At 36.7% G+C, this 20,086-nt stretch overlaps 1 protein-coding gene and 2 pseudogenes across 1 annotated transcript; 2 read left to right on the top strand and 1 right to left on the bottom strand.

Moving 5' to 3' along the window:
• Positions 1–1,603: 1,603 nt before the first annotated feature.
• Positions 1,604–2,954, top strand: LOC141546032 (actin-related protein 2/3 complex subunit 2 pseudogene; annotated as a pseudogene).
• A 3,301-nt stretch (positions 2,955–6,255) lies between these two features.
• LOC141546393 (lysine-specific demethylase 4B pseudogene) lies at positions 6,256–7,683 on the bottom strand (annotated as a pseudogene).
• An 8,420-nt stretch (positions 7,684–16,103) lies between these two features.
• Positions 16,104–17,048, top strand: LOC141547474 (olfactory receptor 5D14-like). Its single transcript, XM_074275880.1, has one exon. The coding sequence runs from the start codon at positions 16,104–16,106 to the stop codon at positions 17,046–17,048; it is 945 nt and encodes a 314-aa protein (XP_074131981.1).
• Positions 17,049–20,086: the final 3,038 nt, after the last annotated feature.

Genomic DNA, 20,086 nt, shown 5'->3' with positions numbered 1-20,086 from the left:
GAATACCACTCGTTGGTTTAAAAAAAGGCCTATCTACCACCAAGTGGATAAAAGACAAGCGATCAAAAGATTTATAATGGGTCAAATCCATTTGCCAGATTTCATTGGGTCTCCAACCATGAGGGTTCTTCCCTGGAGGGAGTGTAGGAGCATGGAAAGGAAGGCAAGCTGTACAGCTTTTTTCTGTGCTCCTAGCTTCCTCTCTTGTAATTCCAAATTGTAAAGGTAAAGCTCCAGCAGCTTGATGATATTTAGAATGAGATTCTTGTGCTTCCTGAAATAAAGGAGCACTGGATAACATATGTAAAAGGCTATCTGCCTTTGAATTTCCATCAAAAGTAGTACCTGGAAGTCCACTAGGTAAGTGGACATGCAAGATATAGCTCTTGCCTGGATGCTTTCTCACTTGCTCTGTAAGTTCCTTAAAGAGCTGAGAAATATTAGAGGCTGCAAATTTTATTTGGGCTGTGGCAATTCTTTGTACTACACCTACTGAATAGACTGTACTGGCCCTGAAGTGAAGAGCACCTGAGTTCAAACCAAACCTCAGATACTTAAACACTTGTTAACACAATACTTGTTAACACTTCACACTCTCTCTCACTTGGAATCCTTCTCTGGGAGCAGTTTTCTTTTCTGTAGAGTCTTTTCCTCTGTGAGCAAGTTTCCAGCCAGCCTCTTCTTCTTCTTCCTGAATGCTGGCTCTGAATCTCCTGCAGCTCTAGTCCTTCCCTAATGCAGACTGCTTCCCATCTGAATCAGTCATTGTATTTACGTATCCTGGGTAATAAGTAAGACCTAGCATGATGCTCCCAGGTGTGTGTCTGGGACTGTACCTTGCAGGGATTACAGAAATGCTCTCTTTTTGTACCTGATGATGTCTCTGATTAGTTAATTGGATTGGGAAGGGGGTCTTTCTCACCACTACTCTTTGCTACATTTAATTTTGGCATATTTGTTTCTATATTTAAGCTCTCTTTCCTAAAATTTCAGGGGAAAAACATGATGAAAATTATCTTCCACAAAGATGCTACTCCCTTAAGCCCCCCACCACTAAAAACGCTTGAGAGTATAGGAATAAATGGAATATTCCTTAGAATAATCAGGAGCATAAATTTAAAACCTCCAGTAAGCCTAATATGCAATGGAGATAAACTGGAACCTTTCCCAATAATATCAGGAATGAAACAAGTTTGCCCACTATCACCATTACTATTCAATGTAGTACTAGAAACGCTAGCCTTGGCAATAAGATCCAAGAAAGAGCTTCAAGGAATTACAGTAGGAAATTAGGAAATTAAATTATCATTCTTAGGGGACCCGGGGCGCTTGGTGAGGTGGTAGCAGCGGGGGTAGCAGCAGAGGCAGTGGCTGCTGCTCTGCGGGAGAGTGTAGGCCAGGTCCGAGTGGCCAGGTCCCAAAAGCTGGAGGACCAGGGAAGAGCGCTCAAGCTGCTGCGCCTGTGTGGAGGTGTGCACCTTGCCCCCTCCCCCTTCACCCCACTCCCTTTCCCCAACTCCCTGCCCCGGTTGGGGGGCAGCCTCGCGGCTCTCTCCTTCCTCCCCTCACCTGGCTCCGGGCAGCCCCCAAAGTCGCCTCGGCCATGATCCTGCTGGAGGTGAACAACCGCATAATGGAGGTGAAGCTCATGCTCAAGTTTGAGAAAGCGGCCACAGGTAACAAACCAGAAGCAGTAGAAGTAACATTTGCAGACTTTGATGGAGTCCTTTATCATATTTCAAATCCCAAATGGAGACAAAACAAAAGTGATGGTCAGTATTTCTTTGAAATTCTACAAGGAACTTCAAGCACATGGAGCTCATGAGTTGTTGTAGAGGGTATATGGAAGTTTCTTGGTAAATCCAGAGTCAGGATACAATGTCTCTTTGCTATATGACATTGAGAACCTTCCTGCATTAAAGGACTCCATCATGCATCAGGCTGGAATGTTGAAAAGAAACTGTTTTGCCTCTGTCTTTGAGAAATTCTTCAAATTCCAGGAAGAGGGAAAAGAGGGAGAAAACAGGGCAACAATCCATTTCAGAGATGATGAAACAATGTTGAGTCTAAGAAGGATTGAGTCACAGTTGTCTTTAACACAGTATTTAAAGATGATGATGATGTGGTGATTTGAAAGGTGTTCATACAGGAATTCAAAGAAGGACACAGGGCTAGCCACACAGCTCCACAGGTCCTCTTTAGCCACAGGGAACCTCCTTTAAAGCTGAAAGACACAGATGCTGCTGTGGATGATAATATTGGCTATATCACTTTTGTGCTGTTCCCCTGCCACACCAAGGCTAATGCCAGAGGCAACATCATTAACTTGATTCACACATTCTGGGATTACTTGCACTATCATATCAAATGCTCCAAGGCCTAAATTCACACAGGAATGCTGGCAAAGACATCTGACTTCCTCAAGGTGCTGAATGGCACACACCCAGATGCAGAAAAAAAGGAAATGAAAACCATCACGGGGAAGACGTTTTCATCCCGTTAAACTCATGGGAACAGTCAAAGTTGGAAGCTGAAGACAAGGCTGGAGCGCTTGCTACCAGATAACCGGAGCTCTGATTGTTGCACCTCTATAGATTCTAAAGGAATTCTCCCATTTTGGTTCTATTTTGTATGTTTGGAAAATAATCTGCAGAATCGAGCTTTGTTTGCAAGGACTTCATAGTTCCCAAGAATTAAAAAAAAAAAAAAAAAAGAATTCCACTTTGATCAATTTAATTCTTTTTCTTTATCCCTTCCTCCCTCATCACCACCACCACCCTCTCTCACCCTCTCTCCAAGCTGTTTCACTTTGCAATACGTTACTGGTAATGAGTTGCAGAAAATACAATATTAACTTGTTTTTCTCCTAAGTATTTGAGTTTAAAACTCCTGTATCTAAAAATAAGGTTGGGGTCATTAATAAAGAAGAATCTTTCTATCTTAAAAAAAAAAAAGTTATCACTCTATGCAGATGGCATGATGGTATACTTAGAGCACCCCAAAGACTCTGCTAAAAAGCTATTAGAAATAATTCAGAATTTTACCAAAGTTTCGGATACAAAATAAATCCACATAAATCCTTAGCATTTTTATACATTACCAACACAATCCAACATCAAGAGATACAAAGAGAAATTCCATTCAAAATAATGGTCATTAGTATATAGTATAAAATATTTGGGAATATATCTACCAAAGGAGAGTCAGGAATTATATGAGCAAAATTATGAAACACTTGCCACAAAAATAAAGTCAGATTTAAATATTTGGAAAGACATTCAGTGCTCTTGGATAGGCCTAGTGAATATAATTAAGATGACAATACTCACTAAACTAATCTATTTATTTAGTGCTATACCAATCAGACTCCCAAAAAACTATTTTAATGACCTAGAAAAAATAACAACAAAATTCATATGGAACAAAAGTTTGAGAATTTCAAGGGAAGTAATGAAAAAAAAATTAAATGAACGTGGTCTGGCTGTACAGAATCTAGAACTACATTATGCAGCAACAGTCACCAAAACCATTTGGTATTGACTAAGAAATAGACAAGTTGATCAGTGGCATAGGTTACGTTCACAGGGCAAGATAGTGAATAAAAATAACAATCTAGTGTTTGACAAACCCAAAGATCCCAAATTTGGGGATAAGAATTCATTATTTGACAAACTGCTGGGAAAACTGGAAATCAGTATGGCAGAAACTAGGCATGGACCCACATTTAACACCACATACTAAGATGAGATCAAAATGGGTCCAAGTTTTAGGCATAAAGAATGAAATTATAAATAAATTGGAGGAACATGGGATGGTTTATTATTATTTGAAGGATAAAGCTCAAGTTTAATTTAAAATTAAAAGTCAAGAAATAAGCTTTAAACATGAGCAAACAAGAAAAGATTACTTTAAAACAGCTGCAGTGGTGACAAGGAAAATTAAGACACAAACTAAGAAGAACACAATGATGTCAACATAGATAAAAGAAAAGCCTCAAAGAAGAAACAAGAGAATTAGACACAATACCCCCTTTCCCCCAAATCATTGAAGAACTAAATTTATTTAAAAACTAAATAAGTTGAAGAGAAGAAAAAAATGGGGAAATGAGTGGGAAAAGACAATTATGAAAATATAATGGAAGCCAAAAAATAGTAAAGAAAATGATACATTAAAAACAGAATTGACCAAACTATAAAAGAAGTAGGAAAAAAAAAAAACTTCATGATAAAGAAAATTTCTTGTAATGTTCATGCTTTCTGATGGTCCTCCAGTCAGGCCGTGGTCTCAACAGGATAGCCCCTATGAGAATGGCCACAAATAGATTCTAGATCATCACGTATCTTCTGCAATCTGTGTCTGTCAATCTCCTTTACATTGTCTGTCAGTCTGGACCTTCCTTAGTCATCATCTCTTCCAGTCTCCTCCTGCAGACTGTGACAGTCTGCTTGTCTGACACAGTCTTGATCTTAGTGGAGGAGTGCAGGAGGAGGGAGAACCAGCAGGAGAATAGTCAAGGATGGAACGTCTCATTTCCAGTCCTTCTCAACCATTCTGAGTCTTTCTCTGGCTCAGATGGACATTGGTCTCAGTGGAGAAATGAAGGAGGACAGGCCTTCCTAGAAGGAAAAATTCTCCAGCTAGGCCTTGCTGTCCCACAACCATCAGCAAACCTCTTACTGACATCCCTTCCCAAAAGCAGGCCACTACTCTTTTTTTTTTTAATAGCTTTTTATTGACAAGATATCTTTTTCAATATATGTTCAAAATAAATTTTCAGCATTGACCTTACAAAACGTTTTGTTCCAACTCTTCCCCTCCCTTCCCCCCACGGCCTCCCCTAGATGGAGGGTAGAACAATACATGTTAATTAAGTTAAAGTCAGTAGTTCAGTAGTCCTGTGTGATCCTCACTGGGGTTCCTTGATCCTGGAACTGTTTTTGGCTGTTCACAACACTTCTTTTTTTCTTTGACTTGAATACTCTTTATTTGACTATTTCTGATTTGGGCTTTCTTTCAGAAGTTGAAAGTGATAGAGTGGGGGTTTCTATTTTTACTTTGTCTTATAGTTCTAACATATCTGGGAATTTTTTTTTTTTTTTTTTTTTTTTTTTTTGTTTGTTTGTTTGTTTGTTTGTTTTTTATGCTACCCAGATTTTGAGGTAAAAGTGTATTCCCATAATATATACAAGCACACTCTGCTCAGGTTCAGTGAGACTCAGGGATCACTAAGGGCCAAAAGCTCTCCTTGGGGCTGGGTTTCTGCTCCTGGATTTCTTATCCTGTCCCCCAGCTTTCTGGATGCCTCCAAGACAGATGTAGGAAGTCCCAATGCTAGACATTACTGTCACTGCAGGACTCCTTAGTTGTAAATCATCTCCCAATGTGCTCATCAGTAGGTGATTCCCAGGGAGCTGCTGCTGTTCCCCACAGCATTTCTGTGACAGGACTGCAGAGGAGGATGCCCTTGAGAAAGAATCTCTGGACGTGACCTCCTCACTGCTGGAGCTCTGGGAGTCAGAGGGCCTGCTGTCACTGAAGATCCCCATCTGCTTGATCTCAGCTCTCAAAGCTCTCCCTCTCCCTCTCCTTCCCCCCTTCTCTCTCTCTCTCTCTCTCTCTCTCTCTCTCTCTCTCTCTCTCTCTCTCTTCTCTCCTTTTCCCTTTTTTCTTATTTTTTAACAATAAATATTTATAGAAAGAACTTCACAAAGGTGATTTCTATACAAAAAAATCACAATTCCAAAGCCTGCTTCAGTAGTCAGTGAAATAGCCCCTTTTCCAAATCTGAGCAGTTTTTGCTTTTGTAATATAAAATTTAATCCTTCCTAGCCTAAGACAAGAGCCAGGCATCCATGGGCTCCAGGAGCAGAAGCTGTTCTAAAGCCTCCGGGTGACAGGCAATCTGAGAGGTTACCATTGCCTCCTTTCCTAGGACCATCAGCAGTGTGTTGAGCAGAGTCCAGGTAGCCTGTGGCCAGACAAGTCTCTCAGATGGTCAAATTCAATGTAGATGAAAGGAATTCACAGCAAGTTATTGCATGGGGAAGGGGAAAGGGGAAGGGAGAGGGCTGTCTACTTGTTTCACTGTTGTCTGGGTGCTCAGCTTAGGTCAAAGGGTGGGGGTGGAGGAGGTCAGGAGATGTTGATTCTAAAATTGAGTTTGTACCAAACATGTGGCTCTGGGCTCCAGGCTGGTATTGTGACTGCAGGAGGCTCTCCATGAAGCCCAGGTCATCAGGAATCTGTCCATAGTCCTCAGAGTTTGGTCTTACCATCACCTTCACTGCCTTCAGGAGTTTTGTGCTGCTCTTCTTCTTCTAGATCAGCCTCATATTTGGGTTCTTCCTTAACTTTACCCTCCTCCCAAAGGGTTTCTGCAGCCATAACCTCTCCCAATGACTTCTGGTCTTCCTTTTTATTCCTCCTAGGCTGTCTCCTTCTTCTGTGGGACCATAGGCCAGGCTTTCTGTTCTGCTCTCTCTTCCTGTCTGTATTTGGTTTTCTCTCCTCCTCAGTCTTTTTCCAGTGTCTGTTTTCCTTAATTTGTCTCCCAGGGAGCTTAGCTTTCAGCACAGCCTTGGTCTCCTTCCAAGCACTCAGTTCGGGGCTAGTGAGTGCTGTAGGCTTCACGTGGTCCAAAGCAGTAATATCTTTTCCTTGCTTCCACAGTTCATAGCGCTCTGGCTGTAGCAGTCTCACAAAAACATCCATTGAAAATTTCACCATATCCTTTCGGCAGGTGCACTGAGTAGCCATCTTGCCATAGTCAATCCATCTCAATGTGGCAAAATTGGTGGCCTCAGCACAGTTGAAACCATGATTGAATCCTGCATGGTATCCATAGGGAAAAGTAATGATGAACTCGCCAGCCTCCTGAGTGATCCGATCAAAAGGGATGCCGTACTTTTTCAAGACGGAGGGAGAGATGAGAGCCGTCTTGTGACGGAGAAAGGCATCACATCCCTGAGAACTTCCTGGGAAAAAGCCTTTTGCCAGGCGTTCCAGACGTTTCCCATGTTCTGGAGGTATGGCATACCAAGACTTGGGCTCCCCAAAGTGCAGGTAATTGATACTGTAGAGATCCATGTCTTCTGTGTGCCAAGGAAAGGTGGTTTTCCACATGCCAAAGTACAGGTAGGGAGTGTTCACCCCTTCTATGATCATCCCACCTTCGTGTTCCACCATGTCCAAAAGGGTGTTCAAATTCCCAATATTCCACTCCTGCACATCAGCATCATATAAAGAACCAGTGATATCAGCGCCGTAAATTGGAGATACAAAAGGCAGGTTCTTCCAGTATTTACGCTCCAGATCTTCAAAATCTTGGTGTGGAGGAGTACAATACTTTTCACTGTTGGCCAAGTGGCGATAATCTGCCACTGTCATGGCTTTCTTCCTTATGTTATACTGGGTAAATAACCCAGATTGTCCTGTCACCACCTGCTGAAGAGGAGCTGGAATCACCATGTCATCAATGTCATCATAACTTTTCCTAGGTCTCCACTCCTTGGGTGGGATCACCTTAGCAAGTCCTGCTCTGTGAGCTCCTTGGGATTCAATGTAGGCCACATATTTCCCAAAGTCCTGAAACTCCTCAATGGTAGGACGGAAGGTCATGATCTTACAACTCGGATTTTGTGGACTTGGATTCTCGGACCCCATGATCCCAAATGTCTCAGTGCCAAACCCAATTGTTGCTGCCTGGCCCATCAGCTCCCTTAGTCCCTTGGGTGGTGGCTGGGCCAGCCCCCTCTGGCTCCTTTGTTCTAGCCTGGCCCTTTCACTCTCTGGCTTGGCCGGCATTCTCAGCTGTCTCTTAATGTCCTCCAACTGGAGTTCACCTGGAGGATGGTCTTTCACAGGACAGGTTTTTGGTCCAAAGGGTGTCTTCCCTGGGGCTCTGAGTGCTATGGAAGTCAATTGTGCCCACTCAGGGGGCAGGTCCACTCTCCCCTGGGTTTTGCTCCCTCCCTCAGTTCTGATCTTCTTGACCTGAACACTGCTACTGAGTTTTTCCAACACATGTTCCTTAGTATCCTGATTAATGATGACAATAGAGTCTCTCTCATAGGGTCTTTTGTTTCCTTTGAAGACAGTCCTTGGGGCTGCACCACTGGGGAAGTGAGGCAGCATGACTGTGATATCATCCTCCTGGTCCACTTGCAGCTCTCTGTCCCCCAATGGGTCTGCTGATGCCAGCTTGAAATTATAGCAGCTCTTGTGGAAGGAGGATTTGGGCCTCTTCTGGAAGCTGTCCCCAAGCATCAGGCAGTGCTCCTTTCCATCCAACAGCAGGTTCCTGGTGCACTCCATGGCTCTTTCCCTGATGGGGCAGCTGGCTCTAGTCACCACCTGGTGTAGCTCCTGGGGTGGCTTCCTCAGTGCTTCTCAGTATAGGAGTGCTCAGGACTATCTCCTTAGGCCCTCAGGGCCTGCCCAGCTAGCTCAGCCTATGGAGCTTGAGACTCTGATTTGCAGGATCTTGGCTTCCAGCCCCACACTGGGCGCCAAAATGTGTTCTCCTTGCTTTTTCGGAAGTCTCTGGACAAGCCTTCCTTTCAACTGATTAATGTCCTAGAGGATAGTCAGGTGTTAAATCCAAGTTTTTGGTCCCCTTGCCTGGCCTGGGCAAGCTTGGTGTCAGTGGAGTAAATGTAGGACGGACCAACCACTCTGATGTTGTGAGATGGAGTGAATCTCTCTGAGTGTCAGGGCTTCTTCTCCAGCCACCACAATGATGGGCCATGGAATGAGTATCTGGCTGACTTTGTCCCTATTTATATGCTCTGATTACATCATCAGAGGTGTAAACCTTGTGGAACTATAGTAAGTACTAAGTATGTGTTTTGAACTAGAGAACTAGTAAGCACCAAGCAAAGTACTTAACCATTTACTTAATCAATTCCACTGAGTTAGCACCTTGTAAGAATCCTCATTTCAAGTACAGGTATCTCCCATAACAATCCCTAAAAAAATAGACATGTCCATATAGAAAAAAAAAAAAAAAAAAAAAAAAAAAAAGCAATCGTGCAGAATCTCATTGAAGAAAAAAAATCTTTTGAAAATAGAATTTGGTACGTGAAAACTAATGGATTCAAGAGAGTTCATGAGACTTCAAAAAACAACAACAAAAAAAAAACAGTCAAAACAATGTACAAATAGAAGAAAGTGTGAACTCCCTCTTTGGAAAAATGAATTCTCTGAGGGAAAAAAAAAAAAGATTAAGAAGAGATCATTTGTTTACTATTTGATAATTGAAAAACCATAATCAAAGCAAGATCTTAAAAATCACATTTTAAGGAATTATGTAGAAAAACTGTTCCCTTTCCTAATTCAGTTCCGATTGATCAGTGATGGACAGAACCAGCTACACCCAGTGAAAGAACACTGGGAAATGAATGTGGAAAGCTTGTATTTTTGGTTTTCTTCCCATGTCCTTTTTACCTGCATAAAGCTGATTTTTTCTTGTGCAACAAGAGAAGTGTATAAATATGCACACATATATTGTATTTATGATATACTTTTACATTTTTAGCATATATGAGACTGCCTGCCATCTAGGGGAGTGGATGGAGGAAAGGAAGGGTAAAGTTGGAACAGAAGTGCTTACAAGGGTCAATGTTAAAAAATTACACTTGCTTATGTTCTGTCAATAAAAAGCTATAATAAAAAAGTAATGTACCACACTATTCCAATTCACTTTTATCCAGAAGCCAATTGTTTCTGATTTCCTAAAATTCTGCTATTAATTGCATTCTCATTTTTTTGCTAGATTTAACTTGGTCTATGAGAGGAAAATCGGGCTACCCACTAGTATAATTTTGCAATTTTCTCCTGTAACACATTTATCTATTTTTTCCTTTTAAGAATTTGTAAGATGTGCCATTTGATGAATATAAGTTTGTCTTGAGATTATTTTTCATTGTCTATGATACCTTGTTTTTTTTTTTTGTTTTGTTTTGTTTTAAATAAACAAAACATAGCTTTCAAGTCCATCCCTTTTGTGTTGTAGGAGGTGTTCAGGAAAGATAGACTATGGTGTGAAGACTTCTAAGCTCCTTTTAAGGAAGCTTTTCCCCTTTGCTCTATTACTGATTCACCTAACTTTCACCTGTGGCTCCAGGAATTCATTACATACACAATATGCACCCCCTAATACACCATTCAGCAGACAGTTTAAACCAGGTAGAGGGTAACAAGGGGTCACAAATCTATGAGGTAAAGGTTCCCAATGCAGATATTTGAAGACCACTTTGTGGAATGGCCAGTTTAGAAAATGTATTTAAATGACCATCCAGAAAGTAGATACTGTGCAATGCTTTTTGAGACATAAAAGACCCTAAGGATGATGGGGAGATGAATGGCATAGTGAATAAAGTACTGGCCCTGAAGTGGAGAGCACCTGAGTTCAAACAAGACCTCAGATACTTAAACACTTGTTAACCCTCAAACACTTGTTAACCCTCAAACACTTGTTAACCCTCAAACACTTGTTAACCCTCAAACACTTGTTAACCCTCAAACACTTGTTAACCCTCAAACACTTGTTAACCCTCAAACACTTGTTAACCCTCAAACACTTGTTAACCCTCAAACACTTGTTAACCCTCAAACACTTGTTAACCCTTAAACACTTGTTAACCCTTAAACACTTGTTAACACTTAAACACTTGTTAAGACTTAATACTTTTTAGTTGTTTGACCTTTGGCAAGCCACTTAATTGCCTTTACAAAAAAGAAAGTAAAAGAAACATTATATCTATCTATCTATCTATAGATATATATGTATTTATAAAGTCAACCACTGGATTATCCTGATCTAATGCATCATCCACTCTGGAAGAGAGTGAGGCTGACAACTTCAAGTCACTCTGCCTCATTTTAAACAGATTTATTTTTGAGTGAAAAAATATCACACATCATTTTATTGCTGTGACTGAGTTTATTTATCTTGGTAGTATATTTTCTAAGGAAATACACATAGCAGGTGATATTGATGCATGCATTAACAGAGTTAGCTCAGTGTTTTGGAGAGAAGAGATATTAGACTTCATGTCAAACTGAAGGTCTATAGAGCCATTGTGCTGACCTCATGCTGACCTTTGCCTGTGGAATCTGGACTTTGTAAAGGGCTGAAACTCTTGAGTCAATGCAGTGGGAGCATTTAAGGCTAATTACTGATGGGACAATACTCTATAAGAATATCCTTGGAAAAATGGCCCTTCACACTGTCCTCTGCTGGCCTAATCATTTGATGTATACAGAGAATTGTGGGAGGGATTAGATGGTGCAGTGACACTAGCATTCTTGAGAGCAATCTGGAATTATGCCCAAAAAGTTATCAAACTGTGCATACCCTTTGATCCAACAGTGTTACTACTTGGCTTATATCCCAAAGAGGTATTAAAGAAGAGAACGGGACCTGTATGCTCCAAAATGTTTGTGGCAGCCCTTTTTGTAGTGGCTAGAAACTTGAAAATTAATTAATTTCCATCAATTGGAGAATGGTTGAGTAAATTGTGGTATATGAATGTTATGAAATATTACTTTTCTGTAAGAAATGACCAGCAGGATGAATATAGAGAGACTAGGAAAGACTTACATGAACTGATGTTGAGTGAAATTAGCAGAACCAGGAGATCATTATACACTTCAACAATGATACTGTATGAGGACATATTCTGATGGAAGTGAATATCTTCAACAAAGAGATGATTTAATTCAGTTCCAATTGATCAATGATGGACAAAATCAGCTACACCCAGAGAAGGAACACTGGGAAATGAATGTAAACTGTTGCAATTTTGTTTTCCTTCTCAGGTTATTTTGACCTTCTGAATGCCATTCTTCCTGTATAACAAGAAATTCACTTCTACACACATATTGTATCTAAGATATACTATATCATATCTAACATGTATAAGACTATCTGCCATCTAGGGGAGGGAGTGGAGGGAGGGAAAGGAAAAGTCAGAACAGAAGTGAGTGCAAGGGATAATGTCGTAAAAGATCACCCATGCATATGTACTGTCAATTAAAAAGTTATCAAAAAAAATAGGATTACTTGAAAACTGTGACCAAAAAAAGACCCATGATACAATGATGCAAGAAATACAATAAAATTATTCTGGGGAAAAAGGAAAAAGAGGGGAAAGTAGAAATATGAAAAAGCTACCAATCACATCCTCAAAGAGATCCTTTGTAGAAAACGCATAGGAATAATATGGCCAAATTTCAAAACTCCTAGGTCAAAAAGAGAATTCTGTAAGAAATGGGGGAAAAATAATTCAAAGGCAGTTGAGATACAATTAGAAATGTATAGGACTTTTCAGCAGACACAATAGAGACAGCAAGTCCTGGAATCATATATACTGGCAATCAAAAGAACTAGGCCTGTGACCAAAAATATCATATGCAGCAAAATTATCCATGATATTGATTGAAAAAAAAATGGACATAGAATGATCTTGCAGACTTTTAGCACTTTCAACTACACCCAAACTCAATAGAAAATGTAACATATAAGAGCTAGTATCAAAGATCATTTTCTAGGAAATTAACATGGAAATTTTTTTTTTAAGTTTTTACATGGATATGTATACCATACATTTAAGATTGTCCACTATTCCATCTAGCAGCCCCAAATATAATTTCTGCTACTGCTATATATTATTCCTAGAACTGGGAATTTATTGTTATATATTTTGAATCCTCTTTAGTGTTCTTCTGGGTGCTTAATTTTCTGTTCTGTTTTTTTTTTTCTTTCCCTTTCCCTATTATATTAAAAAAAAATTCTTGAGTCTAAACATTGCTAACTATATAACTTTGCCAGTTTACACAGAACAACTTCTGAAATGAAATACTTGAGTAATTCCTTCCTTCCTTATTTTTATCCTCTAATCTTTCTTCTTCCCCCTCCCCTCCTTCCTTCTCTCCCTCTCCCTCTCTTCCTCCCTTTCCTTCTGCCTCTCCCTCTCCCTCTCTCCCTTTCTTTCTCTCTCTCCCCCTTCTCTCTCCCTCTCCCCTCCCTCCCTCCTCCTTATTTCGTCACTTTGGAAGACTCAGTGCTATTATTTCCCACAGGAATTTTCATTAACTGCAGGAAACTTAAGATAATGAGCTTTACTAAAATTTCTTCTGGGATTTCAAGGAAATTGTGCTCTAGAAAGAGCTCCCTATGGGCTTTGAGATTCTAAGTTATAAAGCCCAGTGCTTAGCAGAAACACACAAGGGCTTAGGCCCCAAAAGCCAAAGAAAAAAGATGTAAGATCCAGACATCTGGGCCAGACTCTGATTCCAGACAAAAGAATTTTGAGACACCTTCTCCCTCCAGCAGGTAAGGAGATGGTCTTTCATCTCCTTTTCCATTGTTCAATGAAAAAAAAACAACATAACTTTGTTATTTAAAACATGTAGAAACTTTATCCATTCATTCATTTATCAATCTATTCCAAAATCTGTTTATTGCATTATAGATTTGTGCAAATTGTTTTATTAGGTGTGAGGGATATCAGTGATTCAAAAACAATGGAGCCTTTTTTTTAAGAAAGAATATAAAGTTTGAAATGGAAGGGATACCATTAAAAATGTTATAACATATTCTAGTCTAGAATAGGGATACTGAAATAATCTAGGAAAAACATCCTAGAGAAACTTAAAGATAAGGAGAATATGCATTGATGAGAATTGAGTAGAAATTTTAGTAAGGATAGAAAAATGCATATACTTTTACAATAAAATATGTATATTTCTTAAAGATTACATATAACTTGGGCTTTATCTTCATTCCAGTGAAATATTATTTTTCTGTCTACAGACCTCTATATGAAGATAAGTAGTTAGGATAAGTCTAAGCATGTTTGGAAATAACATTATTGAAATTAAATTTAAAAAAAAGAAATGAAAAGATTCAGTTTTAAGTAATGACATGAAGAAAGGATAGGAAGGTGCACATTGGAACTGTGTTATAAATAAAACATCTTGAATGGCAGGTTATTTAAGTTTCATTGTGTAGAAAATAGGGAACTGCTAAAGTTTTGTTTTTTTTCTTTTTAAATTAGGAAAGTGAACTGAATATTATTTTGGAAACTGTAAAATATTGATTGGAAGGGTAAGATAATGAAGCAAAGAAGACAGTTTGTCAGATTTTACAATTTTGATGTGACTACTGATGAGTGTTTTAATCAATATACTCAACAGATGAGTAGAGAGGACATGTGAGACATTGTGGAAGGGTCAGCAACAGGACAGGCCAAATGTTTGGCTGCATGAAATGAAAATAAAAACTAAAACAAAACAAACAAAAGCAAAAACAAAAATCCGCCTAGATTCAACCTTGTGTAACTAGGAAAGAGGGACCGACATCAATAGAAAAATGCATGTTTGAATGTTTGTTTTTTTTTTTTTTTTTGGATTACAAGTGATTACAATTATACACAATTAGTCATATATTGTTTGATCTTGGAAGTAATACTTTCTGCTTTCCCACCTTTGATAAAATGTAATTTAAAATGATCACAGACTTATGTAATTTAAGGTTTTGAATTCATGTGAGCTTCTTGACATAAAATTCATCAAAAATTAAGAAATTATAATAATGAATAAAACAAATCTAGAAGCTTATGCTTCTAATTCTTACCCTTCAGAAATCTGGATAATACTTATGCATATAAAGGAAGCTCTAATTACTATCTTTATAAGAAAAGTTAGCAGCACTTGTGATCTCTATGTAAAGGTCAGACTCCTGACATAACTTTATAAATAGTGGGGGATAAATTTAGGGGATGAGTGATAAGTTGAGTTATTCCTCATATATCTTATAAAATTAAAAAAAAATGTCCAATGTCATGCATTTGTGAAACTGGCAAGGGTCAGAAGTTTCACCATGTTATGACAAAATCCAATTTTTAATAGCTTCAAACTTACAACAAAAATTAGTTTTTATTTAGTATTTCAATATCACACATTATTAGATTATTGTCTAGATTATTTTTTAAAAAAATTAGAAAGACTTTGATTTTTTTTATTTCAATGAACATCAAATCTGCAAATAATAAAATGATTAATATATTTTCTCAGTCTCTTCTTGTAAAAGATAAAGAAAAATGGACTAACCAAGAATACAATTAGTTGGATGTAGTACTGATTGTGTGATAAAACATAAAGTTATTTAAAACTCAGAAGTTCTCCAAAGAAAAGTTCTGTGACACTCCTGGAAGTGAAAATAAAGAAAGGGATAGAAGTGGAACGTTGATGCATATTTATACTGCAAATAAAAATACATAAAAGACCAATAGAAGTGATAAGATACAAAGAAAACCTCCAATCAAATTAACCTTTTATATTGATGGTTATTAGACAATTGAGTTAATGATATAGTAAATTGATTTCCATGCTTTAATGATATTTTATACAACAAAAAACATAAGACAGCATTATTAACCAGTCAATTAAAAACATTTTGCCAGAAAGCTATGTTAGATGCTATGTAATTCTAGATAGGGAACACAAATATAAAAGTGAGACAACAGTAATACAAAAGTAATATGTTAGTTGATTAGATCACAGAATTTGAGTTGAAACAATTCTCCAAAATCTTTGATTTGGTTAAGAATTGATCATAACCAGAGATGTCTGTAAAGTCACAGAAAATACATTTATAAAATATTTATTTTAACTATAAAAAAGAAGCATTGGCAAATATGGCAGGCAAATGATCCATGGAGAATATGTAAGGTAAAATTGAATAAAATTAATCAGCATGAAAATACAGAGAAGCTACATAATTGTCAGCAATGATGGGAGTAGCTATAATGGTGAGATCATGGATGTATCAATGATGCTAATATGATGTATCAGAAGATTTATAAATATCATTAATGTTAGATGAAATATAACAGATATTTTGCATAATGGTTTTGTCCCTGCAGATTCAACTAAACCACAATATGCTTGTAGTTGTTTAGAAAATAAATTATTCCTATATGAAATCCTAACTCCCAAGTCTATTTCTTTTCTCCACAGGAACAGAAAGAAAATTTGTCTTTATTCTCTCTGCTATTATATTCTACAAAATTGAATCCATTATTCCCTTTCCATGAGCCATGGTGATCATTGACAGCAATCAGACTGTTATTACTACATTTATGTTATTAGGATTCACAGATTATCCAGAACTCAAAATATTCCTTTTTCTGGTGTTCCTGGTCATGTATATCATCACAGTCATAGGAAATCTGGGCATGATCTTAATTATCAAAATTAATCCCAAATTTCACACACCCATGTACTATTTTCTTAGCCATTTGTCCTTTGTGGATTTCTGTTACTCTTCCATTGTCACACCCAAACTTTTGGAGAATTTAGTTATGAAAGACAAAAGCATATTTTATTCCAGTTGCATGCTACAATATTTCTTATCTTGTACAGCCGTGGTTACAGAGTCATTCCTACTTGCTGTGATGGCCTATGACCGCTTTGTGGCCATTTGTAATCCACTTCTCTACACAGTTGTCATGTCTCAGAGGCTTTGTGCCCTGCTGGTGACTGGATCCTATCTTTGGGGCATGTTTGGTCCCTTTGTACTCCTATGCTTTGCTCTACAATTAACCTTTTCTGGCTACAACATCATAAACCACTTTTTCTGTGAATATACTGCTCTCATTTCTGTTTCCTCTTCAGATATCCATGTCCCACACTTACTGCTTTTTGGTTTTGCTACCTTTAATGAAGTGAGTACCCTCATCATCATCCTTGCCTCTTATGCTTTTATTTTTGTCACTGTAATAAAGATGAATTCAGCCAGTGGGAGACGAAAAGCCTTCTCTACTTGTGCCTCCCATCTTACAGCCATCACCATTTTCCATGGTACCATTCTTTCCTTATACTGTGTGCCCAATTCCAAAAACTCAAGGCATACAGTCAAAGTGGCCTCTGTCTTTTATACAGTAGTAAACCCCATGTTGAACCCCCTCATTTACAGCTTGAGGAACAAAGATGTGAAAGAGGCTTTTAGGAAATTGATATACAGAAATACTTTTTCTCATTGATCATATTTATCTCTGTGTCATATCATTAGATCTTGGTAGTTGAAATATTATCCATTTTTACAATGTCATTTTATAAACTAAAGCGCAGAGAACAAGAAAAAAAAATTTGCTCAAGGTCAGAAAGTTGAATTAACATAGTGAAAAATTGAAAGCATTGAGCCCCTGGTGCTTTTTTCCCTTCTACTTTAAGTTTTCAAAATTCACTTTTTCCTCCCTCCTTTTGCCAACATGGCAAACAACTTGACAGAGGTTATACATATACAATATTTAAAATATTTTCACATGATCAGGTCCATGAAATCATTATATACTTCAACAACAATACTATATGATGATCAGTCCTGATGGAAGTGGCCCTCTTCAACAATGAGATGAACCAAATCAGTTCCAATAGAGCAGTAATGAACTGAACCAGCTACACCCAGCAAAAGAACTCTGGGAGATGACTATGAACCACTATGTAGAATTCCCAATCCCTCTATGTTTGTCCGCCTACATTTCTGATTTCCTTTACAGGCTAATTGTACGCTATTTCAAAGTCCGATTCATTTTGAACAGCAAAATAACTGTTTGTACAAGTATACATATATACTATTTAACTTATACTTTAACATATTTAACATGTATTGATCAACCTGCCATCAGGAGGAAGATGTGGGGGGAAAGAGGGGAAAAGTTGGAACAAAAGAGTTTGCAATTGTCAATGCTGAAAAATTACCCATGCATATATCTTGTAAATAAAAAGCTATAATAATAATAATAAAAACTTGATCCTTCAAAAATATTTTCACATTAGTTATGTTGCAAAAGAAAATCAGATGTATAAGGGGAAAAAAAACTATCAGGAAGAAAAAAAATGACCAAAAAATGAAAATAATATGCTTCAATCTGCATTCAGACTCCATAGCTATATCTCCAGATTTGGAGAGCATTTTACAACATGAGGTTTTTGGCATTGTCATATATCATTGTATTGCTGAGGAAAGCTAAGTCTATCATTAGTTGATCATTTAAAAATTATTCATTTTTAACACACATTGCTTTATGAATCATGTTGGGAGATAAAAATAAGAGCAAAATAGAAGATTAAAAAAAACAAACAGAAAAAAGAAGTGAACAAAGAATGTATTGATTTACATTCAGTCTCCTTAGTTCTTTTTCTAGATGCAGATTGCATTTTCTATTCAAAGTCTATTAGAATTGTTTTAAATTGATGAACTAGTGAGAAGATTCCATGGTTGATTATTGTACATTCTTTCTGTTAGTGTGTACAACATATTCCTGAATCTGCTTTGTTTCACTCAGTGTTAATTCATGTAAATTGTTTCCAGGCCTTTCTAAAATCAGCTTATTCATAATTTTTATAGAAAAATAATATTCCATTACCTTCATATACCACAACTTATTCAACTGTTCCCCAAATTATGTGGATCTAGACATTTTCAAATTCTTTGTAATCAGAAAAATAACTGTGTGTATTTATATCTATCTAAATAGCTAGATATAGATATAGATACATGTATAACTAGATAGATATAACATATCTATAGATATCTATACATATTATATATGAAAGAGAGATATAAGTATATATTAGCTATAGGTATAATGTATATGTGTATTGTGTGTGCCTATATATCTATATCTATATCTATATCTACATATATATATATATATCTATATATCTATATAGATATATATATATATATAAAATTAAAATCAACTTTATGGGCTATCCATCCAAAGGATATCATAATAGGAACTACAGGTGTTCTCCATATGCTTGATTTCTGTGTTAATGATTGAATTTTAAGTCTATTGTGTACTTGTGGATCTCATTGAAGTCACTTTATGTTGTAATAGCATTCAATTTTGTCATCATAGTTCATCTAAAAATAGTGATATCTAAAAGACTTCATCACTAAGAAAAAAATACTTCTATTTCTATTCTTTTCGACAGTCTCCATAGTATGAGCAAATCCATTTCTTAAATCTCTCCCTACATTATCTCTCCCTTAACTGTAATAATCACAATATTGATTCTGTAAGAAAATTGTCCATAAGAATTTTTATGATTTCCATATATCTATATGGGAGACATATCAATGCCAGAATTTTTTTAGAAGTAATTAATAACCATAGTGTTATTTTCTTTTCTATAACATATTTTAATTGGCATTCTATGATTTTAAGTAATTGTGTTAATTAACGTCTGTTGTTTCTCATCTCAAAATTGCTTAAATTATGTATTTAATGCTTGTCTAGATCATTTTTGTTGAGATTTTGAAGAAATAAGAAAAAAATATGTGGGTTATTTCTTATTTATATCTAATCAATAATATGTTCACAAAAACAATAATATAATTTGTTTTTATTTAATACATGTTTTATGTGTCATTTCCAGTTTTTTTTTTTTATATACCACATTAGAAGTTAATATATTAAAGTCTTAATATATGGTCCTCTCAATGTCATTAATTATAAACATAATTTATCACTAAAAATCTAAGACTTTTTTATACTCTCTTTGCCTAATTGACCAATATGTAACAGTGAAGAATCTGAGCAGTATTTTACAACCTATTGTAGAGAAATAAAAATATGACTAGGTTTTAATTTCATTTTAAGGCTTCAAAAATATTTCATATTACATCCCTCATAATTTTTTTTTTCAAATTAAAAACAAAAGGATGAAGAGACAGAGATTTAAAAAAATATGTTCATATGGATATGCTCGATCAGTGATTTTGGATTTTCATATCAACCACATGTCAAATCAACATTACCTGGATAAAAGAAAAATCTAATTAACATTTTTTTTTATTAAATATGTGTATTCACTGGATAGTAACTTAAATTAGAGGCATTTATTTTAGTGTTTATGAAGACAAGAAAATATTAGTATTTGTTTCATGGATAGCCATAAAGGACAAGTCATATAGATTTTTTTAAAAGCTATTATAGCTTTAGAACCTGAGAATATTTTTTAAATGCAATGATCTCATTGAATTGGGTAATACTCATTTGAATTAACTGGT

This window comes from Sminthopsis crassicaudata, chromosome 6 (genome assembly GCF_048593235.1).
Source record: "Sminthopsis crassicaudata isolate SCR6 chromosome 6, ASM4859323v1, whole genome shotgun sequence".
Taxonomy (NCBI): Eukaryota; Metazoa; Chordata; class Mammalia; order Dasyuromorphia; family Dasyuridae; genus Sminthopsis; species Sminthopsis crassicaudata.
The sequence above is the reverse complement of the archived record's forward strand: the minus strand, read 5'-3'. Positions and strand labels throughout refer to the sequence as shown.